This window comes from Sturnus vulgaris, chromosome 3 (assembly GCF_052056855.1).
Source record: "Sturnus vulgaris isolate bStuVul1 chromosome 3, bStuVul1.hap1, whole genome shotgun sequence".
Lineage (NCBI taxonomy): Eukaryota > Metazoa > Chordata > Aves > Passeriformes > Sturnidae > Sturnus > Sturnus vulgaris.
The window spans coordinates 75,011,212-75,038,823 of record NC_142245.1 but is presented as its reverse complement, the minus strand read 5'-3'; the positions used below and the strand labels follow the sequence as shown (position 1 = coordinate 75,038,823).

The 27,612-nt window shown below is 38.6% G+C and overlaps 1 protein-coding gene across 1 annotated transcript; it reads right to left on the bottom strand.

Annotated features, from left to right (window-relative positions):
- Nucleotides 1–253: 253 nt before the first annotated feature.
- Nucleotides 254–27,612, bottom strand: PNISR (PNN interacting serine and arginine rich protein). The gene is made up of 12 exons (XM_014883632.2): nucleotides 27,502–27,612; nucleotides 14,980–15,098; nucleotides 13,579–13,764; nucleotides 11,569–11,792; nucleotides 9,709–9,895; nucleotides 9,255–9,445; nucleotides 8,413–8,550; nucleotides 7,281–7,380; nucleotides 6,519–6,572; nucleotides 5,068–5,238; nucleotides 2,437–3,538; nucleotides 254–2,195 (listed from the first exon to the last, which is right to left on the bottom strand). Exons 2-12 carry the CDS (start codon nucleotides 15,065–15,067, stop codon nucleotides 2,165–2,167), a joined length of 2,472 nt encoding a protein of 823 aa, XP_014739118.2. The 5' UTR covers nucleotides 15,068–15,098; nucleotides 27,502–27,612; the 3' UTR covers nucleotides 254–2,164.

Sequence of the window (27,612 nt, the reverse complement as noted above, 5' to 3'; positions counted from 1 at the left end):
CACGGAAATATTTTTGCAGCATTTATTTTAAAATGATACATTCCCATTTTTGTATGTATTTGCACATTTTAGGATCACTTCAGATACACGGAATTAAAAGAGTGGTTGTTATTTTAGCTTTTTAGGTGGAAGACATTCCTAAAGGGAGTTTCCAAAACCCAAAGTTTAATGTAATGCTGACAAGAGTACTAATGTGTATTTAATTAATGAGTGATGAGTAGGCCGTTATAGTAAGATTTCTGAAACAGTTAGATACAGAGATCGTATGCTCTTTTTATTGGCATACAGTCACTACCCATATAAGTGCATTTGTGTCAAAAAAATAATTTTCATATTTACAGGAAGTGACGGAATTCCAGTTGTTGGCAGAGTATAGAAAGCTTTTCATACACAATCGTTTTTATTATTAGACAGAGAATATAAAATCTGAACTGAAAATCAAATTCAATGCATCCTGGAAACTGTATTCCTCAACAGCTTTTCTTAAGCTTATTTCTAGTTTCCTTCTGTCTCTCACAAGATATCCTTCTAGGACAACTGAACTGTTATGTTACCTACTTTTCAAAAATTCCTCACTCTTACCCAGAGCCAAGAGTGTAGTGAGATTAGATCAATACATCATTATTTATATTCCTACCAATGCAAGCAAAAGTTGTGTGTTGCAAATTATGCCATATTTTGCTGGTAAATATGACTGCTTACTCTATGTGAAAGATATAATTGAGGGGAAGGTGTTATAATTTATAAGTAATTATCTGTAACAGTGATTTGATAAACATGCATGTATTCACTAGCAATTAGCTTGCTTATTGAACAGATAGTTAAAATGTATTTCTTTGCATTGAAGCAGTTTATTTCTGCATCTTATTTATGAAAAAAATTACAGTGGAAAAAAGCTGCATAGCTGAATTCTGATTTAGTTAAACGGAATAATCTGTTCATGAAGACATGCTTTGCAAGTTTTCTGTACTAGTACAATTTTTTCTTAGAAGATACAGCCAATCAAAGAGAACTTACTTTGATGCTAAGCCTTTTACCTTTTTCACAACTGGTGTCATACCAGACCTTTTAGGCACAGATCGCTCCCTGAATTTGTGTTCTTCTGTAACAGTCACTGGCCTAGAGTTGGGTATTGTTGGCTTGTTTTTTAACTTATATTATTTCACACTCTTGTTTCTAACAGCAATAGTCAATTTCCTTAAGTAGGTAATCAGTGACCTCTTTCACTTTATGGTAATATTAAAATAAAAAAATTAGTGGCATTGCTAATACATCAATGTATTAGCTTTACACAAGTCGTAATTCCTGTGACACTAAGAACCAACTTTAATATTTACTATGCATTTAATGCATGTGCCAAAATATAAAGTTAACCTACTGTCAGTTTTCCAGTGTGTACTGAGTGACATTTATAAACATACTCCATAAAAACATCTAAAATTCTGAGTTGTGTGTAATATCCCTGAACATCCAAAGATCTCTCTGAAAACTGGGTGAGGAATATAGTTCCAGAGCTTAACACCGCCACATGAGATCAGTTCATCGCACATATTCCTAATGGGGTTCAGTCTGTTTCACTTGTATTACAGTCACCCATATTTTACACACACAGCATATAGTACCAGCTAGACCAAAAAAAAGGGTTATTAAAAATCTATTACACATATCTAAAGAAAAATAAGATGTCTTTTCTCTGTTCTTCCACACACCCAAAAATCTCATCATGGATTACAAGTGTTTCATGTTAAATCTTTTTCAAGTACTTTAAAAATCTGTTATACCAAAAAAGCTGCCTTTTTCTTTTTTTAAAGTACTTTCTACCATTTACCACAAAATTCAGGTGCAAGAATTTTAAACAAAAAATGAACTAAAGAGCTTTATTGACATCACAGTACATTCAATAGTAATTTTAAGAACATTACAGCTGAAAGAGAATGGCCTGTTTTATAGTCTTAATAAGCACTACCGTTCTTGAAAAAATGTAATACAAAGAAATCCTATTAGGTATTTAATTCTGAGCAGCATTTGGAAAAAATACACCTATTTACAGATAAAAAAAGGATTCTGGTTTCACCTACATAGCCACAATGTGCCTCTATAATGAGACAAGCCTTTTATAACTCATGGAATTTTTAAACATCATAGCACTGGTGCCATAAATTTCTCAGCGTTTACGACGGAGAGGAGTTGTTGATCTGAAAAATAAAGGAAAAGGGGGAAAAAGTTAATTGGAAAAAATAAAAGACCCCCAAACCCACACACAGTTTAGGCTTAGTAATTAATAGTTTTATAAGATTTTCCAAAGTTACTTTTGCCTAAGACAAAAAGTTTAATAAATACCATACTTTATTAAAAAAGTTCATATGCCGTACACATGAAGACGAATATAAAAAAAACTTTTAAAAAGTCAGACAAAATACTTAAAAAGTATACTACCTTGATCGTGACTTAGACTTGTGTTTGCGGCTTGCCTTCTTACCAGACCTTTGAGATTTCTCCATCGAGCATGACCGAATATGCTTCGATTTCTTAGCCTTCTTTTCTTTACTGCTTCCTGGTGATTCAGAACTACTCCTTGCACTAGATTCAGAGCCTGATCGTTTTTTGCTATCTTTGGTAGTAATTTTTTTGCTTTCTTGTCTGGAATCCTGTCTTATTATTTTCACACATATTGAATCACTGCGAGAGAAAGTTCTTTCGCTGTCTCTTTTTCTCTTTAATCTACTGTCGTCATGATTGCCAGCCTTACTTTCTTTTTCCTCTTTTTTGGGCTTATCTTTTCTTTTTTCCTGATCTCTCTCCCTTTCTCTGTTCTTTTTTTTGTCTTTATCTACACCTCCACCCTGCTCCTTCTTCCTTTCTTGATCTTTACCCTCACTTTTATGTTTGTGCCTATTTCCAGTAGGGCTTCTACGCTGGTCTTCAGCTTTACGTCTGTCCCTGCTCCTGCTGCGGCTCGCACGGTTGGCTCGCCGGTCTCTTGAGCGGCTGCCGCTTCTACGTCTATCCCAGCTTCTCTCTCTCGAAGGACTCCGATTTCTCCGCCTCTCCCCTCTTTCAGCACTGTGATTTCTACTAGATCTTCTCCTTTCCCTTATTTTCTCCCTGCTCCTACTCCTCTCTCTCCTGTTTCTATGGGAGTAACTCCTGCTTCTACTACGCCTAACTTTATGGGACGGCGTCCTACTGCGACTGTGTCTCTTCTTCCTTTTGGGAGAGGAAGAACGTGAAGTGCTGCGACTGCTACCTGAGCTAGTGCTATATGAAGAACTGGATACTGTGCTGCTACTGCTGCTGCTCCTGCTATTGCTGCTGCTGCTGCCACTGCTAGAGCTTCTTGACCCACTCCTTCCTGTCCTCTCTTTACCCTCTTTCTTGAGTTCTACATCAGGTGCATTTGCATTTGGAGATCTCTTCTTTTCATGAACCATATCTGCTTCAATTTCTTTTGCCTCCTGTGATGCTAAGTTACTATTTTGTTCTTTGCTGATAAATTCATTCATCTCTTTTGAAACTTTTTCATTTTGTAGCTTTTCTTCTGAAAAAAAGAAGTATACAGGAAAAAAAAAAGCAATTAATTTGGAGCAGTATGTCAGTAATTTCCATACCACGACATTGACAAAATCAAGTTTCCAAGCACCTCACATAATACTTTTAATTAAAACACTGCCACCATACCAACTACTTAACAAACCACTCTTTTTTTTTCTTATGATTCTAGAAAAGTTGTCCTCTTGGCTTAAAAAAAGTGGAGATCCCAGTAATTTTAGAAGTCTTGATGTTATTTCATGTTTTAGTGGTTTAAGACGAAGTTCTCAAACAAATATCCTGGAACACCAGAACTCCCAAACTGATCTACACACAGGACTTTTATCTTTTGCAAATTTTCTGCACACCTGATTCTCCCTTTCTCCTTCCCACAAGACTCCTCACCGGTACAGCAGGAAGTACTGATGCTTCCTGCCTTTGAGGCCCATTCATCTGGGTTTGAGGATTACTGTCTGAAGAAGTTGTATTTCTCTCCTAGTGAGACCCTCAGAACGTTTCCCAGAGGTTTCCAAAATAAAAGTTACTTTTATTCAACCTTGGATCCTTTGCATCACTGCCAACTTTATTTCCCCATTTTAAATTGGATCCAGAAAAAATAACTGACATACATTTTTTGCCAAAAAATGTCCTTTTGATGTGGGCCATGATTTCCTGAATTAATTTAGGGAATAAAACTGCATCCAGAAACACAGAGTGGTCCAAATGGCAACTAATGGTCAAATTTAACCCAGAAAACAATTCCAGCTGGTCCCCAAGTTATTAGGCAATACAGGCAGAAGACAGTGTATGTTAGAAGATGCCATATTGTCTATTAGAAATCTTCTGCCTTTCCAAAACACTGCTACAAATGAGACTCTGCACTAGCATTCTTCAGTATTTTGGATGTATAGAATCAGCTGCTTTACACTCTAGTTTAGTATTTTTGCAAGAAGTCCCATGGAGATGTCTCCACACTGACATCTGGCTTCCTGTGCTAGGAAGACAGAGGTCACAGGCACCACTCAGTCACTCTCCATATGGCTATCCTTTTATGCATACATCTTCAAACACTCAAAGAGAGACAGGAATATGAAGAAAACCAAAAGTTTAGCTAGTCCAGCCTTTTATTAAGGGCTCCATATGTCTTATTTTCAGGCCTTTAAATAAAAAGTTAAAGGAAGAAACCATCAATTTTAAGTTCTATTGTAAGAGCACTGTCTCCTCCAGCCTGTGAACTTGGTTCATGACTTCTTAACATAGCATCCATCTCTAGACAGCTCTTCAGCACTGGAAGGTGACCGTGCTACCCTTTTGGCCTACGTTATTTGTACAAAAGAACAAACCTTACCTTGCATGGAGAAGCAGAAGTAAAGCACAGGTTTGTTTTTTTTTTTTTTTTTTAATTTGAATTAAAAATACTTTATTTATAAATTTAGTTTTGTATGATTTTGCTTTAAATGTGTTTCTTTGCCATCAATTTACATGCACTTAGTAGTAAACTCCATATACAGCAGCACAGTAAGAAGACATTGTATGTACCTTCTAGCTGTTTTTCTAGTAGTAGTTGCTGTTCTCTCTCTTTTCTCCAAAACGCTTCCTGTTTTTGTCTTATTCTGTGTCGTAATTCCTCATCATCAGTATCAGATGATTCAGAGCCTCTGTCACTCCTCTCATCTTCACTGTCTCCTGATCCATAACCACCCAGTCCACCTGCATGCATAAAGTCCAGTCTATCACGAGGAAAGATTAAGCTTTGTTCTTAATACTTCTGTGAGGCAAAGAGGAGAGTAACACTGCCCTTCCTTCACTTCCTTGTCTCTGAAGAAGTCACTTTATTCTGGTAATTGCCAGTGCTGTTTGCCAGTGTGTTCAAGGCCCCCGTATCTGCATTGATGGTCACTGTCTGCTTCTACTCCTTCTGGAACAGCTTGTCTATTTTCAGCAAGCAACCACTGTGACCATGGTAGTTTTCCATTGTATGGAAAGGAAAAAAAGCTCCCTGTGGAGACTGTAACAGTGCCTGCCTCTGTATCAGCAATGGGACAGAAAATTCCTGGGATCTTTCCCAGAAGACACGTCTGAAATGACTTCAGCTGCCTCCGTAGTCCAAGGCTACAGAAATTCTGAATGCCATATCAATTTTTTCCATATGATTTAGAAAACACTGCACTTTGACAGGCAAGGAGATGGAATAGAAACAGACTTTCTTCTCCCCCAGAGATATTTGTAACTACTGGACTGATAAGGATAAAGTCAATTTAAACATCTGACATGGATTTCTTTCAGTCTGAGGTCCTTAGGATCTTTACTGAGTCAGTTCTGAAACATGAATACTTGTGATGATTACATTCAATCTAATTCATCAATATGTAATGAACACATAACTGATCACTGACACTGCTGTAGTATATTTTAGATGATAAAAGTCATGTTGGGAGACATCTCTTGCAGGTGTGTCTCAAGATGGAATTTCAATCTCTCTTTCCTGTGTTGTTTCTGGCAGTATATGATATGGGAGCCTTTGTGCTTATGTAGCGTTTCAATAAAATAATAATTACAAAGATTATAATATTTTTTATTTATAGACTTACACACTACTTTTCTATCAACTTTCCCCTCTGGTTTGTATGGATCAAAACAGAAGAAAAGTATGAAATAGTATTCCCTTCTTTGAACGCTGCAGTGTGCTTCTGAAACTATCATACTTTGAAAAGTAAAGTTATCTAAAATTTTATGTATTTTCAAAATTAGGGCAAGATTCTCATAAACTATATCACACTGCCTAGTCCTTTACTCCAGCAATTATCCCACTTATATATCAGTAGGATCACCTGTGGAACAAACAAAGGTGCTGATAATGATAAAGTTATCAGAAAGTGACCCATACTCCCAGGCAATTAAAATCTAGTTTCAAAATGCAATTTCTAGAAACACAAGGCAAAAGTGAAACTCCCCCTTTAAGCCCTTTCAAAAATAAGGAACATACTTACCGAGTCCAGTGAGGGAAGCCAGTGCACTGGACTGTGCCAGCTGTTTTGCAGGAGCTTTGTATCACATCAACAACAGGAACAACATGTTAACACAAATAGCCACGATTTCATAGTCATGAGTCTATGGTATTGTTAAATCTACTACTATTGCTGTTCTTTGGAGGGAGAGAAGAAACATTAAAAACGCATCATCCATTTAAAACCACTTCTAGATTTTCTGACCATGAAGATTTAGAATTTAACTGCAAATTAACAGTGAACAGAAAAAGCCCAAATATATACTCATAAATCACTTTCCAAGTTACAGCATCTGCACAGAATTTTCAACTTCAGTAGTTACATACTTAGATTAACTCTGTTATGTTAAAATAATCTGTTCTGTAAGTACAATACATGTTAACAGCGAAAGCAAATTAATTACTAATTGAGGACTCAAAGTTCATCTCTTTTCACTTCTGAACAGCTTTGAGATAAAGATGATAGTAGTAAGGAACAGCTACAACTCAAGAGCCATTGACATACGGGTACCATTTTAACTGAAATGAATTGTATGAAAAAAATGGAATAACTCAAGTAACTCACAATACACTGCACAGGACGACAGTACATGATTACTGGATTTGAACTCTACCAAGTTGGATGCATTATACTGGAATTGTTCTTGAGGGAGCACTATGGAGGTTAAATGTTCTAAAGACATGCAAATACAGAATTTTTCCAGAAGAAACTAAAAAGAAAAAAACCCTCCCAAACCCGGCATACCTTTAGTTGCTTTACGGTGAACATCTTTGGCCACGTAATAGATTTCTTCATTTGTGACATCTAAGAGAATCTCTGTCAGCAGCATTTTTGTCAGCATCATCTGAACAAAATTGCAGATACAATTAAAGGCCAAAAAATCTTGAATAAATGCCACATTCAAATTATATCCACACAGCTTCACTTCTTTTGATGACCATGAAAGTGGTCTCCTGCACATTTTATTTAATGACTGCTTCCAAGAGACATGACTAAAAAACCAAAAAAATAATGAAGCTGTTTAAATGTGACCTGATTTCACAAATTTTAAGTTTCTATTTTGACAGTGGACTGTGTCTGCATGCATTGCACACAGCTATCCAGGGCACTGATCCTAATGTCTAAGATGACATAATAAATGAATATGTAAATCAGAAATGTACTTAGACTGATTCCAATTATTCTTCCAAAAAGTAAAGAGCACTTTTCTGACTTGTATGCTGCCTGTAAATATCATCAGAGGTTACTTATATAGCATTTTATTTTTATATATTTTCTACAAAAATTAATTGGTGGTAGCTAGTTCTCCAAGTCGTTTATATCTGCCTACATGCTCTACAAAAATATATTCATCAAACTTAGTAGAATTTGGGTCCTTAATTAACAAGGATTCAGTTGTACAATTTGTATTCAACTGTGATTTCAAAGTATGAAGGTTGTGCAGACACAGTGAAACTGTTGCTGATCTAAGATTTCGGGTTGTAGCACTTCCTTGCAAGAATACATTTCTTAAATTCTCTTTCACAGGAATTGATGTTGAAGCAGATTTGAAATGGGTGCATTTAATCCCTAAAAGTTTCCAGAAATTTGGTAAGTGAAGCAAAACCACAGAAATAATAAAGATCTATGTAAAGATTACAGTCATTACATTCTTTCACTATTGTGCTAAATATAAGCTATATAACTGGTATCCCTGCTTCTATGAGAGAGACAGCATTATAAAGAGATATGCAAATATAACCCTGCTTCACTGTACAATGCATACTGTGCTTCTATTGACAGTATCAGGCATAGAAAAAATGATTTACACTTTGATATGCCTGAAAAATATGAGCAATTAAGCAGAAATATTTAGTGAGAACTACATCATTAATACCATTTGATACTCCTTTTCTTCTTCTGTCATTTCTGGTTCACTTTGCTCCTCTTGAGGAGCTGGGGATGGACTCCTGCTGATTTTCCCAACACTTACAGCTTCTGTGTTTTCAGCATCTTCATCTTCCTCGTCACTGTCCTACAAGAACAGCATCATGCACTTCAGGAAAAACTTAAATATCAAGCTCCTTAGTTCCTATTTGTAATAGTTAGCTTCATTTATTTTGTACTGAAATCTATATTACAATTGTCATAAAATGATTTATTTTCTCCCTTCCTAAAAAGTATGCAGGTACCTGTACCCACAGAAGCTAAGAAAATACTTAGTTGCCAGTTCCCTGCCAGACACGCACTCTGGACTACAAATAAGATAACTGCTAAAATGAAGGCAACGCAAGGTTTCCTATATTGGCTCAGTTTAGTAAATACAGGTGTCTGAATTTCTTCAGCTGTTGATCTGGAATTCTGACTTTCAAAGGCTCTGTATGTTCCAAAAGGAAAAAACAACAAAAAAAAAAAAAAAAAAAAAAAAAAAACCCAAAAAACAAAAAAACCAACCAAACAAAAAAAACCCGCCAACAAACAAAAAAAAAAAAAAGAAAAAACAAGTCAAATTTCATCCTTGTTTCTTTGCTATTGCAGATCAAATTATATACTTCTACCTCTTAGCCATTAAAAACTTCGAAACATCAAGTAATTACCAACAGAGCAGCAGCATAACCTTACTTTACACAACAAAACCAATGAGGTAACCAGGAATACAGTCTCTCCTTTGAAGAGACTGAAAAGTTGATACCTTTCAGAAAATACAAACCTGAGCAAAAAACAGACCCTTGTACTTACAAATTTACTTCTCTGAGGTAACCGTGGGCCATCCCCTTCTTCAGCCTCCTCACTTTCCTTTTTCTCTTTTTTAGACATCTGTGAACGTTGCTGTTCCATTCTCTCTTTTTCCAATTTTTTCTGTTTTTCTCTTTCCATCTTTTCCAGGCCCTCACGAATCCAGGCAGGCAGAGTTCTACGCTTCACAGCATCTACATAAGTAAGGTTTACAGTTTTGAAAGATGAAAAACCTTTCCCCAAAAAAAGGAATAAAAATATACCCCCCAAAACAAAAAAGGAAACCCCCCCACCCCCATCAAAACAAGTCCCACATCTGATCGTGGGGAAAAAAACATTTATAATGGGTTTTTCTTTTCCTGCTCTTTTACTTTCTATTAAAAAGGTCTTCAAACTTTGCAATTCTTTATAAAACACAGCTTTTACATTTTTTCATTAAGGAGTGGTTAACATGTACCAATCTGGGGAGGCTCCTGCTTCACAGGCATCGCAATAGGTGAACGCTGTCGATCTCTGAACGAGGGTCTTTCCCTTCGATTTTGAGTAGGTGCAGGAGGTGCTGGAGGACCTGGTGGCCCTGGTGGTCCTGGCTGCCAATAAGGTGGGTGAAATCCACCTTGAGGTGGACCAAAAGCAGCCCCATGCTGAAAGAGTAATGCAGTTTATTTTTCTTCACACGGTAACACTAAATGCAGCATGTGAGCAAGTCGGTCTACAAAAATCCATGCAAGTAGGAATCCATGATTTCTATGCTACTGAGATGTCTCAATCTCTTTTACTGTGGTCCCCAAGAAATAAGTTTCCTTTAAATATTTAATGACTAAACTTAGACTTAAGCAGGGATACTTAACAAACCTGAAAGGGCTTCAACCAATCTCCTTTCATATTGTGCTAAACACCAAGCTCTATAATCACTATCTATCTTCATCGGTTCCGTGCCAGCTTAGCATCAGAGCATGCAGTTAAATAACAAGTATACAAAACCAAGATTTAAAAGTCTAGCTATGTTAGCAGTCTTTTAACTACAGCATGAGAATAAAAAATTTAAGTTCAGCCTTTTATTACATAGGAATTTTGCACTGTGCACTTTCCAGTAATCTTTCGTAGATCTTATTAATATGACTGATTAAAATATTAAATGCGTAAATATACAATTTTAGTACAGATCCAGGGTTCTGGGCAATCTGTATACAATCCATAAGTCTCGAGGCATATAAGAGTTTTTCCTTTTAATATTTACTGCCCAGAAATGCCTAAAGAAGCTATTTAAGAAGAGCGTATTTAACAAAAAGGCTATTTTATAAAATATTCTACTGAGTATTTAAGTCACTAGTACTAAAGCACTCTCCACTACAGTTTCAGGTTAAGCATCTCTCTCTCATTCACTGCAAAACAAGTTTTCTGTAGTATTTAGAGAAGCTAATTTTAAGAGTTTGTCCCATGACAATAAACAAAAATAAGAATAAAGTCATGTATTGGAAAATTGTTTCCCTATTTAACAATGCTGTTGAACAAGAGAATTGTAAGAGGAAAATAATCTACAAGATAAAAAATAGCCTAGAAGATGATAAAAACAAAAGATTTCTGTCCATCTTCCCTTGTATTTGTTTATGAACAGGAAGTAGGTTTTCAAAAAGCTAGTTTGTCATTTACATAAGGAGTTTCAAAAGAAAAATACTGAAAATAGAGGGAAGATACAAAACTTCTTTGTGTTTAAAGATCTGTGCAATGCATCCAGCTATTATTAGTAATGAAACCATCTACATGTTTATTATACTATACAGCTTATATGCCAGAATGAAGAAAAAAGTGGATATGGAATTTTTTTTTTTTTTTTTAAGAAATACCATTGTTTATTCAAAGAATCACAGTAGATAGATATGGAAAAGATCAATGGATCATCCAGTCTATCTCCCTGCAAATGCAGGACTGTTTCCTGTGGTACATTATCTAGCATATTTAAGCATATCTTTCTGAACTTTATTTTTTTTCCTTCTCTCTTGTTTTTTTTCTAAACACAAAGCTACATAATGTTAATTTATATACTGGAACAGAGTGATTCATTTTAATATTGCAGACAACAGCCATTTCTCATTACTACTGTAGAAAAATAAAACCCTTTGGCCTCTGAACAGAACTGAGAACTCTAAAGTCTCTTTTGTCAAGTATTTGGTTAAAATGTATCTTAGCAGATAACAGATTCTGTAGATGTTTGTAGAACTGAAGAATGAAAGTCGCCGCTAGATGATATTAGAGGAACACATCCATGGAAGGGACTCTGCGCGTCTACAATATTAAAGCAACAAATATGTTTCACCTGATAGTCAAACTGGTTCACTGGCCCCATTGCAAAGTTATCGGGAGGTCCCCCAAAGTTGTGATTGTTCTGGTTAAATATATGCCTGTTGTCAGGAGTAAATTCCCCACTGTCCTGACTGTTGCTGTCTTCAGACGGAGGAACAATTTCCATTTGACCTGGGGTTGGAGTCATCCACTGCTGATCTGGAGGTGGGTGAGGGGGCTGGTGAGGCATTCCCCATTCTGTTTAGGATTTAGAATACAATTCGATACCAAGTTAGTATAATTTATGTGAGTCACCAATCACTCAGTGTTCTTGTATTTATCACAAGGTTCCTCAAAGCATCACACAGATGACAAAGCAATGAAGAACCATCAAAATGCAGACTGGATTGTATTGTCTCAATAATTTCTTCAACTAAATGAAAGAAACAAAAAGCTACAGCTGAACTGAAACATGAGGTAGAGTGACAGAATTGGACAGGCACAGACATCCTGCAAATTTGTTTTTATAAATTTCTAGTGATAATGAGCTCACCACAAAAATTGCTTAAACTGTTAAAAAACTGCTCTTACTTCTTTACGTCAATTTTAAAAGCAAGGAGCTATTTGACTATTTTGCATAATAGACTTGAAATACCTACTATGGAAAGCAAACGGTTTTGTAAGCAGTACAACCACTGAAACCTGTGCTCCAAAATCCTGAATGCCGATAATGGATGATTTCTTGGATTGCCCAATATCTAGCAGAGGTCCTAGAATAAGCTATAGTCATGAGCCCTCACACTTAGTTACAATTGGGTAACAGAGTGAAAAGGGTCTAAGGAATGAATTAATAGCTCGTGTGGCTATAATTTTTGACTGAGTCCTTGAAAAGACAGAATTTATGAGCACTATAAAGATACTTATAGACCACAACAGAGCTGCCTTATAACTGTCACCAGTAACAGAATTAGTATGTAGCCTCTCAGGTTAATTCCTACCTTCCATCCAGTCCTCTAGTACATTTTTCTAATTTTTACTGTCCTTCCCATCTGCTTCATAATTGGATCCTTTACTGTAGTAACTAAAAAGTGTTATCATAGCTTTTCTATTTCTGCCAAAATTGTTACTTACTATACAGAAATACAGCTAGAAATACACTCTGCCACATAGAAAAGTTAAATATTCTGACATGTGCCTACAATATCTTGTAGCCTAGTGCAGGTAGGTGAAACCTGATGGCTACTCCCCTTTTATTTACATACATGTAAGAACTACCAATAACATATTAAGCCTACTTATATTAAATGTTGCATTTCAATAAATTTGGATAGTGAAAGTGAAAACTGGTAATGTTATTCTTTTAACTATTAACAGAATCAAGCATGAAATGCAGTTTTCCCCAAAACAACTGAAGACATGCACATAGGCTTACTATTTTGTTAATACACTTCAAATAGCATTATAGCATAGTGCCATAACCCAGCTTTCAGAAAATAATTTCAGAAAAATTCTTAGCTGAAAATAACCCATTTCTATCCCATTCTTATTACCAGTGGTATCTTGTGAAGTTTTAAAAAGAAAATAAATTTTTGGAAAAAAGCAATATTTTGAGGAAGTTAAAAATTACTGAAAATAATAGATGCTAACAGAAGCATCCAATCAACTTTAACTTACAATGACTGAAAAATGCTGACAATCAGATGCCAAAGTTAAAAAGGGTAAATCCTAAGTATATGAAACGTAATAAAAACATATTTTTCACACAGAATTTTGCTGATCTCCCTTTTTAAAGATTTTAAGACACCTAAAGCCAGCATCAGTTATTCTGTGAACTCATTCTACATGTCAAGATCATTCCAGAAGCAGGTATTAAACTACAGGAGAGGCAACAGTAGCTCTCTGAGTAGGAGCTGTGATTAATAAGTCAACTAGTAGCTTTGCCTTTTGAAGCCTGAGGGACAGGGCACGTTCACACCAAAAAATGTCTTACAAGAATAAAATGAAGAAATATGAAAAAAAGGAATGCACAGGAAGGGAAACAAACCTGGCTGCCACATTCTGTTGAAATTGGGATCCCCCTGAAAATTATTATGGTTGTTTGGACCAGACTCTATTCCTGAAATATCCTGTCCGTTTGGCATCATTCCTTGTTGTTCCACTACATTCTGTTGCCCTGAGGCTTCTCGCTGAGCAATCCATGCTTGAGCTAATGCAGCCCAGTCAATCTGGCCTAAAATAAACAGAGGAAGTTAAAAAGGTTAGAACTCTCATGTCTGAAGTTTAACACTGTTTCTCAATTACATGTCTTATTGCTCAAGATAAATGGGTAACATTTACCTTCAGCAAGCACTGTGAGCACCATTTAAACTTATTCACAGTATACAGTAAAAGAAACAAAGCAAATGTCAGTGTACAGACTTGCTGAAGTACTGTTTCTCTGCATATGTTCAAAATGTCAAAAGGCAGATTATTTTACATTCACATTGACACTGAATGGGTGGTACTAATGCACTTTTTTATAGGTGAGTGAATTTTGACATCAGAAATTAATATACATATCCTTAAATTATAAATTCATGAAGACTTGAGAGTAAAAAAAATACATAGTTAAAAATAGCTAGAAAATTATTTTTCAATGTACAGTCTTTGTACAACCCTAGCCATATATCATGTTACAGTTCTCTCCCATTTTTTTCCTTACTGCCATTCCCACCAGTCAACAAATAAATTACACTCTCAGATAAAAAACACTAGTATGTCGTCTGCTTATTATCAAGTCAGGAAAACTCTCCAGTGAATTTAACAGAAATTAAAGTGACAGTAAAACCTGTGTGCCTGATCACTTTGCCTTAGTATTAAATACACACCTGCACTTTCATCCATTTCTCTATTTCTCTTGATATTTCGAATGGTTGCCACTTCATTTTCAATTTAAGGTATACTCTGTTCTACTATTTAAACCATTTAGTAGTTTTGGTGGGGAAAAAAAATTCCAAACAAGAGATCATGATTATCACTGCTGTGACCTAAATCAAAAACCGTATTAGTCTTCCAGTGAGGTTTTTTTTCTGTATATAAAATCTGCATTAATACTTCTGCCATACAGGTACTGAATAAAAAAGCAGATTCTCTTAAAGGACTTCGTTTGGCTGAAGAACTGATAGGGATACAGATCTGGTAAATGAGGTCCAAATGTTGATCTCTATGACACGTAAAATGCTGGTAATTTGTGTAGGCAACTGAGGTTTCTTGCCTGTATTTGCATACTATATATTAATTATGTGAAAACATTTGGAACCCATCTATGGTTTTCTAGTTCAGAAAAGCATCATAAATGTATTATCTTGAGAGCAGCTACAAAGGCAACTATGAGTCATACTCTGTTACAAAGTTTAAATGACAACACATTAAAAGAATTAATCCACAAAGCTTTCTATATACTTACTTGGATCTTGCTGGTGTTGAAATGACTGCATCCACTGCTGTTGGTTCAAAGGCCATTGCTGCCAAGGTTGTCCACCTTGATCCCACATCTTTTAAGTCTTTATATAGTCTATATTTCAACTAAAAATAATAGTTTTATGTTTAAATAGATGCCCATGAAATATCACATAACTGAAACTTACATAACTGCAGATATAGGTAAGCCTTGCAAAGCAAGCTGAAGCAATGCTGGCCTAATATTTTAAGCTGGAGGAAATGGTTCATCCTTTAGAGTAATATCTAAAATATTACTGTGAGATTTCAGGAGTCTAGTATGCTTTCTCTGTATTTTCACAAAGAAATTAACTACCAAATGATGTTCAAGGAGAGATATGACAAGCTCGTACAACAAGATCTCATCTGGCAATAAATGCAATTTAAAGCAAGTCAAAATATAAAAGGCACGTTTGTTATCTTTGCCTGCTTTTTAGAGAAGAGATGTGTATTTCTCCAAACGAGTGTCATGCAAGGCTGTTAAGCAAGACAAAACTCACCAAATGGTAAAACACATTGTTAATGACTGCACAGGAAAATGGCACAGGTACAAGACAGTGCCCACATGCATGTTATGCATTGTACAGACATATTTTAATTTCTTAATAATATATACCTTCAAATCTCAGGAAGAAAAATAAGTACGACTACCCAATTAACCACAGTGTCCCTTAAAATCATGAGAAATAATTTTTGCCGTGTTGTATATATCCTCCCTGGGCAGGCAGCAGCAGCCCTAGGTCCAGATGGCAGACAGCAGAGCTCCACAACCTGCTTAGAGTGAAGCTCCAGGGCAGCTCTGTGTGAATTTGATGAGGCACAGCAGTTCAGGCAGGTGTGCCCACAATGGCACACCAGCTCCTTCCTCTCATTTGTGCCTCCAGCACACACCTAACCTGCTACACATGGAAGACCTGAGAGCAGTCATCTGCATTGCTCTGAACAGTTTCTCCAAAGACAAAGCCTAGGCACAGTTCTGGGAACACTTCACTCCAGAAGTGTTGTTCCCAAAACTCCAGAAGTTTTTGTTCCCAAAAACCCGTATGGGTAGGAATGCACTGAGTGTGACCCCCTCTGTCTTACCCAATCTGTTAAAAACTTCTTAACAGGATTTCCACTAAATTAATATATCCTCATGAAATTTAACATACAATCCCTGAGTTCACGCTATTAAAACATCAAGCATGTAGGCAGTTTCAAACACTCCAAACTTAAAGAGAAAAATTCATTCCCTGAGGTCACAGGAGCAGCATACTGGACCCAGTCATGGCTCACAGCCAAGTGCAATACAGAATAGATGAATAGAGCCTCTCTGCTTCAGAGCAAACCAGTTCAAAGCAGCCAGTGCCACTTGGGTGGCCAGGCAGGAGTAGCCCCAGTAGCTCTGAGGGAGCAGGACACACCCCACGGACAGAGCCCGCTCTCGGCACACGGGCAAAGCAGCTGCACTGGAACCTGCTCGCAAAGGCATCTTGTGCTCGCCTGCTCACAGGAGAAACTGCATGACTGCATAGGAAGAGAGCATCACTCCACACAAGTGCACCACACAAAGAGCTGCACTCAACATCAGGGGCACTGGGCCACGCAGAGATGAACACGAGCTTGCATCTTGCATACTTCTGCCAAATTACATCTTTTATCTGAAAAACTGTAGATCGCCTTTGTTCTGAGACCACTTACTGTCAACACTGCATAAAAATTACATGTGTGGCTCTGAAACATTCAGCTGCAAATGCCTTTTGGGGGGCTTTAAACGAGACCAGATCACCTTGGCAACAGGGAGTATTGGGCAAAACCTACCTAATACTTTATTATTTTCACTATCTTTTCTTGCCAAACTAATTATGGAGGCCTTTTCCCATTTCATGAATATGTTTATGCTATTCAAACCTTTAATAAGTGAAGACGCAGCCCCTTCTTTTGTCTCTTTCTTTTCACATTTTTATCTGCTACTAGGAAATTAACTTTTTTACACCAGTGCACTAATGGACTTAATGCAACATTTTAGCTGACCTCTTAAACTAACTCTCCAGGTATTCGTAGACACATATTTCATACACTAGGTACGAGGAAGTAACTGCAAATACTATTTTCATCCTAAAGTAAGAAAAAGGTAAGTAAATGTTTCTTCCTTCCCTCAGTTCATCTTTCCATCCAGAATAAAAATTATTTCAAATGTCAAAATGAACTTGTTTACATCTTAAAAGTTACAAGAATTGCGGTTCAAGGCTACCACTGCACTGCACAGCCTCATGGTGCTGCTCCTTTTGTTTCTAGCTGTTAAATCCCACTATCAATAATAAATATGGATTTCACTAATTCTGGTAGCACTTTTTTACCTCAACACATAGTATGTTGCAACAAGTTCATGGAATTACACCAAAATAAACTCAGCAAGAGGTTTCAAATTTTTACTAATAATTTATAAGACAGCTTTGCATATAACTGAATGCAAAAAAAATTACACAGTTAAATACCTATTCCTCGTATCAGAGTGTAACAATATTAAGACTACTTCTACAAACACAACTAAATTGGAACCTCCTACACACAGCTTTTACATGGTAGGATCAGATGAGATTTATTTTTACTGGACTGGCTCTATCTCAGTCCTAAAATCTTCAATATTCCAGATTTTTTTTAAAAACATGTTCCAGCTAACACAATTATGTATCTATTTCTCAATTGAAATGGACACTTAGTATTCTGGTCATTTTTTTTTTCTTAACTTCAGGCCTTGATCTTCACTATGGACTAACGGAAGCACTTGTTTAGATCATTAACAAGGTCCAAGGCAACAAATGCCTCCATATCTCAGTAAAACCTGCCCTCAAGACAGTAACTGCCTTATTATTTTACAAAGTATTCAAATAAATCTTGTGGAAAAGATATATTACCTTGCAGCCTGTACTAACTGGCATCTGAAATAGTGGCCAAGGGATAAAGCAGACAGGCAGTGACCTCAGACAGCAGCAGCATTCATTCACCTCCTGGCTGCCTTGTCAGCAAGTTATTATGCCCTAGGACACGGAGGCCAAGTCCACACTCCTACGGGAAGCGGTGCTGAAGGAGCCCACCAAGTCCCCATTAGAGAGCAGCACTGACCCAGCCACCTCCCACTCTCTGGGTGCTTCCAAGCAAGTCTCAGGTGTCAGCATGGACCTGGGACCCACAGGCAGCTAGGACATGTCCAGTCTAGTTTGGAAGGTCAGAGGCTTTCACTCGGTGCCAGCTGGCCACAGGGCCAGAATAAAAAACACAGTTGGGTTTTAGCTGTTAGCATACATTGCTGCTTATTCACTGCTCTGCAACACAATATGGCCCAGTCTTCAACTTGTCCTAGAGAGATTATTTCACCTTCCTACTGCTGTTCTGGGGAGAGAAATCAGGTGAGGAAGTGCAAAGCAATAGGTCAAGGCATGGAACTGGTTTCTATTTTGATGCACAACATTATGACAAGACAGCAACAACAGCATAAAACCCCGAAGAACTTCAACATTTGATTAATAAAATTTATGCCACTCTGAGCAAACTAATTTAAAATCACTGCTATTTGAAACAGCTAATTTTAGTTTGTGAACTGTATTTGAAAGCTTTTCATTCTGCATTGCATTTGTACTACTGTTTTCCTGAAGAAATGTTGATTTTCATAGGTTGGCAACTATAAAATATGCTGCCTTTCAAGTACACAGATTTATTACCAAATTCAGTGTAAAAACATTATTAATCAGAAATATATACTACGCAAACACTTAAGTAATGACATCACTTTTTATATGCAACTGTACATGCAGAATCTCTTTTTCTATTTTTTGTTTCAACTCATCTTCCTTATTGAGCAATGTTTGTTTTACAGAAATAGGAATTGGATATGGAAGGAATAAAATTTGCACCTTAAAATGTTTATAGAAGTAAACTTAACATATACTGGCTAAAAGAGAAGGCCACAGGTATTCAAAGTTTTTAGTATTCAACACTAAATGTGTGGCTCAGAGCCAATGAATAGAAGAGATTAGTTCTAGGGCCTCTCTCTACATGGTGATCTAGAACAGCAGGACAGTCATTTTCTGGGAAACAGACTCTCTTGCTTTTTAGTTTTCCACTTATTTTCCTGCATTTTCTCCAAGTTTTCACCAACTGGTACAAGGTAAACATGAAAAAGGTATTTGATAAATTTTTTTCATCTCCTACAGGGAGGCTAAAGGCATTTAAAGATGTTTCACTGCCTTCAACAACTGCTTTGCTAAGCACTGCAGTGTCTAATGGTTTTATCTGCTTTTAAGCTTCAGAGGCAAACTCCTCATCGGTTTTAGCTCTTCATTTGCAGTTCTAAAAGGTAACTAAAACAAGCACTTACGCTATTTGATATTACTTTTTTACATAAAGGCAATGTAACTTTGTATTCTGCTTGCGAAACTTCATGCAAGGACTTTTCGACAGAATCTCAGGATTGTCCTGTCAGACATCACTGACAGCTTCCTCCCTAGTGATGGTATTTTAAATGTGTCAAAAACAGATCAAATCAAGTCATACAGTAATGAATAAATCAGACGTGAGAGTTACCAAAACAACACTTTTGAACCTGAGTCCATAAACAGAAAAGGGCACAAACTACTTCACAAAGAACTCACAAAACACAGTGGAGAAAATGTAGCCTGTTCGCAGAAATTTTAAAATTACTGCACGGGATTCACCTCCAATACCAAGGCAGGGGAGGAGGAAACAAACCCAAAATCAACAATGCCTCTCACACATCAAAGCAGTAACTCAAAGGCTTGAAACAACTCTTGTACCTCTTGTACTAATGTATATGACAAGAAACAACCTGAGACACAGGTAGTAATTAATAATGGAGAAAAGAGACTCAAAGTCCTCTCCCACTAACTAAAATCTGCACTGACAAAACTAACTTGGATGCTGCCCCACAAATAAAAACAAGTTTTTATTTCTTACAAGTTCCCAAATCAGCATCACCTGAAAGAAAGAGGCTTCACCTAATACACTGGACAGCTCTATTTCCCACCAGTGACCTAAGGCCCAATACACAGAAGAGCATCCAAATCACAGTGAAACAAGCTTTACTTTCTACTGAAGTTGGAAGGGAGGGAGATGAACACTGGCTAAAAATTAACTCCGTTCAAATGTCAGCAAGACACTTAGTAACAGAAAGGTACCTCAACTGAGCAGTCATTAAGACATACTGCTTCTGACATCACTAGTGCATACAACAGGTTTGAAAAGCAACAGGTTCAAAGAATGCATCCATTCTACAGGCACCTACTTACAAAGGAAAATGCAGATACTACCCCTCCTTTATAACGATGGGTTAAGGTTCTTTTACTAAGATGTTCTACCCTCCAATTCAATTCCACATAGCCTTTTTTTTCTTTGCTTCTCTCTCTCCAGCACACACACAAATAAACAAAAGAACATTTATTGGTGCTTCGTGATGTCAGATCACAGAACAGGAACCTGAATCTATTAAAAATCTGTTTACCAATGAAGAAACAGAAGCCAATTCAGGATTCTTTTTGTTTTATACAGAAGCACAATCACATGAGAAAAACATCCCATCAACTCACATTTAATTTCAGTTACATGTACTTAACAGATCATGGAAAGTTCACATGATATCTCAAAATCCTGCTGCAGTTCTTAAGAGCAAACATGTTCTAAAATATGTTCTTTCACGCGTTGGGTTTTTTTACTTTTAAATTAAATTTCTATTCAAAGGCTGGACCAGAATCTGCTGAAGTTTTATTAAAGCAAATTACTGTTATGAAAATGTGCCACTCCTGATAGGACTGCTGGTGAGGGCTCCCTTGCTGACGACAAAAGCTGGGACAGCAACATAGGTAGGACTTACCTTGATCACCCATCAACCTCTGAGAGCCAACAGCACTCAGAAACATTTAAATGTGGTGTCAAACTCTCCACCACTGTATTTAAACTAACTTGTTTGGGTGAAGTCAAAGAACACCTTTTTAAAGGCACCTTTCCACTCCCCTCCTTGATTGTAACATGCATCTGAACTGCAAACTACACCTCAGTGTTAAGCTGCTCTTTTAGGAAAAGGCATCTCCTTAAACCTATTTAAGGTTTAATAAGGTTAATTTTAAGGTTTAATAAGGTTATTTTCCAACACAGTTGTATGATGTGTGCAGACACACTACACACTGAAAGGCACACATTTAGAAGGTACTTACCAGTAAACAGTCTTGAGCGATAATTCACAAGCTCACCTTTAACTCTGGGAGACTCCCCCAAGCACTTCCCACAAAACACAGCTATCTTGAAGCAAATTACATATTTCCACACCAAGAGGAATATACCCTGTCAAGAGGAGCATGGTTTCCTGAGAATTCACCAATGGCACAGTGCTCAGTGATGGCCCTTGATGTCAAAGATGAGGCCATCTTTCAGACAAGGCCACCAACAGAACTTGAGCACTAATAGGCTCGCTCAGATTCCTTAGACAACCCTACCTCAGAAGTTTCACAGCGTAAACTCATAAAATTCATTACCACCTCAACAGCACTTGTGCAGAGCTAACCGTGCTCTGACCTCTCAGCAGTGGAGAAGAGCAGTCTTAGGGAGCAAGGCTCAGTCCTGGAAACATCAAAAGACAAAAACCTGCTTGTCATCCTGGAGATGCTATTTTCCTTAAATGCTTTATGACACTGGCTGCAGCAGAACTGAAAAATATCAAGAAACTTCCCCTGGAAAGATAAGCAAGATCTGTCCCTAAACAAAATTTAATACAGCTAATGAATAAACTGAATTGCTCCAATTCATGCAGCTAGTCCAAGACAAGAAGTACGAGACCTAGGGATCTAGCTCAGCTCCAGAAAAGCATCAGGAAGATACATAACCATACCAAGCTGTCCTGATGAGTGCACCTTGTACAGACTTTCTTGCTCCTTTTAAGTAACTCCCATCACTCTGACAATCTTCTTCTTCCCAATATGAATGTTACACACAATCCTAACTATGCAGAACACCTTACAGCTCAACAGTTTCTGCAGCAGATACAGTCATTCTGAATTGCTTTCCAGGAAATTCATGAAAGTGAAATATCTTCTAAATTAGAAAAAAGCAATCTCTGGAATGTGAAATCAAGTATTTGTTAGAAGCTAGGCAATCTAAACTCCAAGAAATCAGGAGACAGCCTAGGAGTCAAGCTGTCACTAGAAGGAGAGTAGCACACACCTTTTACTGTGTCCTGAGCTGATGAGATCAAGGTTAGGAGCTCCTACAGCAGACACCAGTATTGTTGGACCTGATCTTCAAGGCACAATCTGGTGGTGTGGTTTATTTAACCCTGCAGACAGGCAGACTAGATTCTGCAAGTTCCAGACTGTAGAGTCCGGAACCTATAGAGCCCACAGCCAATAACCAAGAGCTTTCTGATACTGAGGGGAGGCTGTTGCATCACCTTTCTGTTCATGCTACTCATCATTCCTGAAGAGCAGGTCAATATATGACACAAGACGGCCTGACAAGTTTTACTTGCAAACTGAACACTTAACACTGCTGCAGGAGGTTTTCTGGTGACTAAAGATCTTGTCTTGCGGGCATTACAAACAGGCATTGCATTTAGCAAAGAAATATCCATCATCTAAATAAACAAGGAAGCTGAAAGAGCAGGTCATCATGCATACATGGAGAACCCCTAACAGCTAGTCTTTGTACCCTGGGGTTTAAAGACAAAACACTCTTTTGCAAAAAACAAAACCCAACAACCAAAAAAAAGCTAGAAAAATGTTCCACTTCCTCTAAGATAACCTGACAGTGCAGCCATGATTCTTTGACTATATTTAGGTCTACACAGTTGAAGGGAAAGACCCCAAGAGGTAGGAATCTTGGTTTGTAACAAAGTGCAATTACAAGTTTTGAAACAAATTATTATTAAACAGTCAGTGTCATTAGCTAGGTAAACTTTTGGCCTGAGTTAAAGACAATACAAGCAGCAAATGCACATTAGTCTTTGGTGCTCTTGGTAGAACCTGGGCTACAAAAGTCATCCACATCACATCTTGAGAAGGATCTCAAAAGCATCATATACTCTTTGGGCAGATTTTTTTTAATCTCATATAGATTTAGGCTCAGAAGGCGAACCTAAATGACAATGGAGATGTTTCAGGAGCAGAGCTCCTTGAAATCAATAGCCTGATTTCTTGATCTTTCAAGTGGGTGCCTTATTCTAATGTAAGGTTTTTACCTTTCATTCAAGGTAGTTGGTAATTGACTCCGTGAAGTTTTGGCACAGAGACAAAAGGCTCATGACGAGTCTCCATGATAACTTTTGTGGAACTGTTCAGTTGCAAGCAGGATAGATGTAATCCTACATTCACCATGCCAGGATCAAAGCAACTCATAGAAAGACATGAATAAGGCCAATACCTCCAAGAGTTCAAGCTGAACAAGTGTTGCTGGAGAGCTGTTTCTCCCCTCTTTCCTCCCACTATGCTATTGCTTCAACAGGGCCATGGTAGCAAACACATCACTGATGAGGTTGGAAGGACTACTAGTGGATAAATAGTCTAGAGATACAACACCAACAGTTCATATAGTTCTCCCAAGGAATTAGAAAGAGCAGTTCATCCATGATATTATCAATATCCAGCCAAGCTGGAATCCAAAGTCAATAATGGACACACATTATACAAAGTCTAAAGACATCTATTTCACAGTACTCCAAACTGGAAGTAAATGTAAATTGAGTGCTTCTTCCATGACTGTGTCACTGGAACAAAAGATGCTTTTCTGTAAGAATTTGTACATATGAGGTGCAACTGAAGAGAACTGCAAATGAAAAATAGTTTTGCATACCCAAAGGAGGCCCCCACCAAGAAGAAAAATTTAATGCAGAAAGGGTGTCACAAGAATTATCATCAACTGGTGGTCTTAGCATAGGAGACCCAGGTAAGTCAGAACACTTATGCAGTTAAAAAAATGTGGGAGTCTGGAAGAGCACTGTATCCTGTGCATCACATAGGAATGAACCCTGAAAGTTACTAGAGTGACTGCAGACACTTTCACTCAGAGTCAGAATGAATGCATACCATCGCTCAGACAAAAACATACACACTTCGATTTTACTTGGGAGATTAATATTTACCACTATATTATACTCAGCTGTTGACTAGAAAATCAAATATTTATGGTGTGATTTAAGTCTGCAATAAATCAGAGAAAGTTTAAGTAACTGTAGTGCCTGCTATTCTTTTTCACTCATTACACTTTCACTTGGTTGAAAACTTCTATACATCATGTAGGGCACCACCCTAAGTTCCTGGTATTTAATGCCCAGATACTATGCATCTTTTCTCCTCTTGAGAACCAGATGCTACACCCATGTGCTTGCTGGAATCTGTTAGCATCATGTCAAGTCAAAAAACACATAAAATCTTCTAGCTCACTTATAGTCGTGTATCACTAAAATTTTTTAACATCAGAACTATTCTTTCTCAGACTGAAGAATAGAGGTTTTTCAAAGGTGTAACCAAGATCCAAAATACAGAAGTAGAGAAAGAACTGATGAAAACAGCTTGCTCAGTATCCATGAAGTTTTCCAGAATCTGGTTCACACATCAGTACATCTGACTAATATTTACAATGCTAACAAGATGAAGCAGCATGAACAAAGGTCAAATTTAAAAAAAAACTGAAAGAAAATCTTCAGGGAAATCTGCAGGAAGTCACTCCAGCAGTACAGCTTCCAAGGTCTGTCATTTCAAACTTAAATCCACATACTCACTGAGCTGAACACAACTCTTTTTTAAAAGAGCAAAAGGACAAGATATTGGCATCCAGGCACCATTTACTTATTTCTGGTATTTCTAAGACATAAAGACAAACACATGATTTGATTATCACGAAGTACCAAAATCACTGCTAGAACATTTACTACCACAGAAACCTTATCATAACTTAGGCAGTTTAAGTCAAAACTCTACTGGGTTTGGGGGTGGGAAAAAAGTCCAATCGGATTATTTTTTTCATGTATCATTTCACTGAAAGTCCTGAAGCAGGATTTTCAATCAGCCCTGTAACACAGCCTTTTTTTTTCTTTAGTAAATGGCCCATCTGCAACTTCCTCTGCAGTGAATCAATGAACAAACTCTGCACAAAAATTAATAGTACTAATAACTAAATAAACAACTACTCCTCACTAGTCATAAGCAGATATTACCCTCAATTATAAATAAAGTTATCACTTAATAAGGGATCAGCTAGTGATGAAAGTAAGAACATTTTAATAACACCCACCCAAAATATTATTTGTCACCAAAAGCAGACGTAGAATCACCACATACATCAGTCATGAAAAGAAGCGACACTGGACACTCCTGTTCCCACTGTATCTTTGCATAATCTTGCACCTAACTAAAAATCAAACACGGTTATGATTCCACTCTACCACTACACCTTATAAGGTGAGTTAACCACTAAAAAATTGTGGAACTGTGCTAAATTTGTGGACTCTTAAGCCCCACAACACCTCTGAGCCCAAAGTATAGAAAGCATTCTTATCAGAGCAGGAGTTTGTATGTCATATGGGACAAAGATAGTACAAGAAGTCCTGTAATGGCATAACAGTCGAGATGACACAAGGTTTGCTGCTGCACCAAACAAATTAAAAACCAGGAGCTTGTCTGTCAGCAATCCTAGCAACTTGTCCCCGGACAAAGTCAAGATTTTCAGCTCCCCTCTGTTCCACAGTCAGGGGAGCTACAGCATCTGTCACCCCCACAAGAGTCATCTTTAGTGCAGCTGGACTCCAAAAAGAGGTTTCTTAGTCCTACCAACAGTACAGGTGCTCGGCTGGACTGCACTGGTATTTGTAGCCCTGTCTTCGGAAAATTATGTTAGAATACTGTCTGCTAGTAGTCATGCTTTATGCTTTGAAGACCACAATTCCCCCCTCTTTGAAAGGTGGCTGACTCTGCTTTAAAACAAAGCCTTCAGGGCAATCCTTGTTTCCTGTATCCCACACCTTCCAATAGGTTGTTTGCTAGAAAACATTTACAGGTGTAACTACAAGACAAGAAAGTAACAACACCAAGGTGGCTGAATACTCTACATAATCACTTGTTACAGAACCTTAGTAAATTTCAGCTAGGGGAGCGCATCATAGAATTATCCAATGGTTTGGGTTGGAAGGGACCTTTGAAAACCATCTAGTCCAACATCTTGTATGAAATGATGTTGCTGAAAGTTCTGTCCAACCTGATCTTGGCCATTTCCAATTGTGCAACTTTTCTGGGAAACCTGTTCCACTGTTTCTCCACCCTTATCATAAAAACATCCTTCCTTATGTTCAGTCTAAATCTATATTTCATTTTAAAACTGTTGTCCTTTATCCAGAGTCCTGGTAACAAGTCTTCTACCATCTTTTTCGTATAAAAAAAGTACCTTTCATACCCTTTAGGTACTAAAAGGCCACAATATGGTCTCCCTGGAGCCTTCTCTATTCCTGGCTGAACAATCCCAGTTCTCTTTGCTTGTCTTCACAGAAGAGGGGTTCCAGCCGTCGGACCACTTATGGGTCTCCATCCTTAACTGTAGAGCCTAGCACTTTCCATTAAAATTCACTTCAACAACTTTGTGGGATTGTCTAATGAAGTACGGAGAACCTGCAGGGATAAGTGCTAAAAGCAAAAAGGCTTTCAAACCCATCATCTGTTTGAGGAGCCATTTAAAAGCACCCTGCCTTTGCCAAGCTACTGGTCCAGGTACCTTACAAATGCTGCTGTGTTAATTTCAGTTCTCTGGAGCCCTCCAGTGGAACGAACTCATAGGAGCGGCCACGAAACCCATGAAACAGCACAAATATCCCACAAATACATTTCATCCGCAGGAGCCAGGCTGCTCACACAGCCAATTACCGAACCCCAGCGCACATGTTGCTTCCCTAACTCGGCTCCCGGCTAAACCAAGCAGACGCTCAGCCCCGCGGAGCCACGGGCGCTGCTCCCCGGCAGCTCCCGGGCACGGCCGGCCCGGCTGCGCGCTCCCAGCATCCCGGGCACGGCCGGCCCCGCGAGGTCGCGCGCTCGGCACCGGCCTCTCCCGGCGCCGCCAGGGCAGCGGCAGCGGCGCGGGGCGGCCCCGGGACATGCGCAGTGCCGGCCCCGGGCCCGGCCCCACCGGGGACCCCCGCCGGGGGGGGGCGGCGCAGGCCGGGGGGATCCCGGGGGTCCCCGCCAGCGCCCCCGCGCCCTCGCCGCGCATGCGCGGCGCGCCGCCCCCCCCCCGGACGGGCGGCGGGGGAGAGCGAGCGGCTCTCGGCTCGTCCCTTCTTGTCCTGGCCGCCGGTTTCCGCTGGCGGTGCCGCCGGTTCCTCACGCCCGGCGAGCAGCTGCTGCCGCCGCCACCTCGGCGCGCGGCGCCCTCTCGGTTCGGCTGGGAGCGAAGGGGAAGACCGGGTCAGCGACACCCGCCGGCCCCCCGGGAGCTGGCGAGCGCAGCCCGCCCCGCTACTTACGCGCTCCCCCGCCTCCCGCCGCCGCCGGTGCCGCCGCTCCGCGGCCGCGCTGCCCCCGCTATCGCTCCTCGTCTTCACGGACAAGACAATATGGCGCCTGCTGCCGCTCAC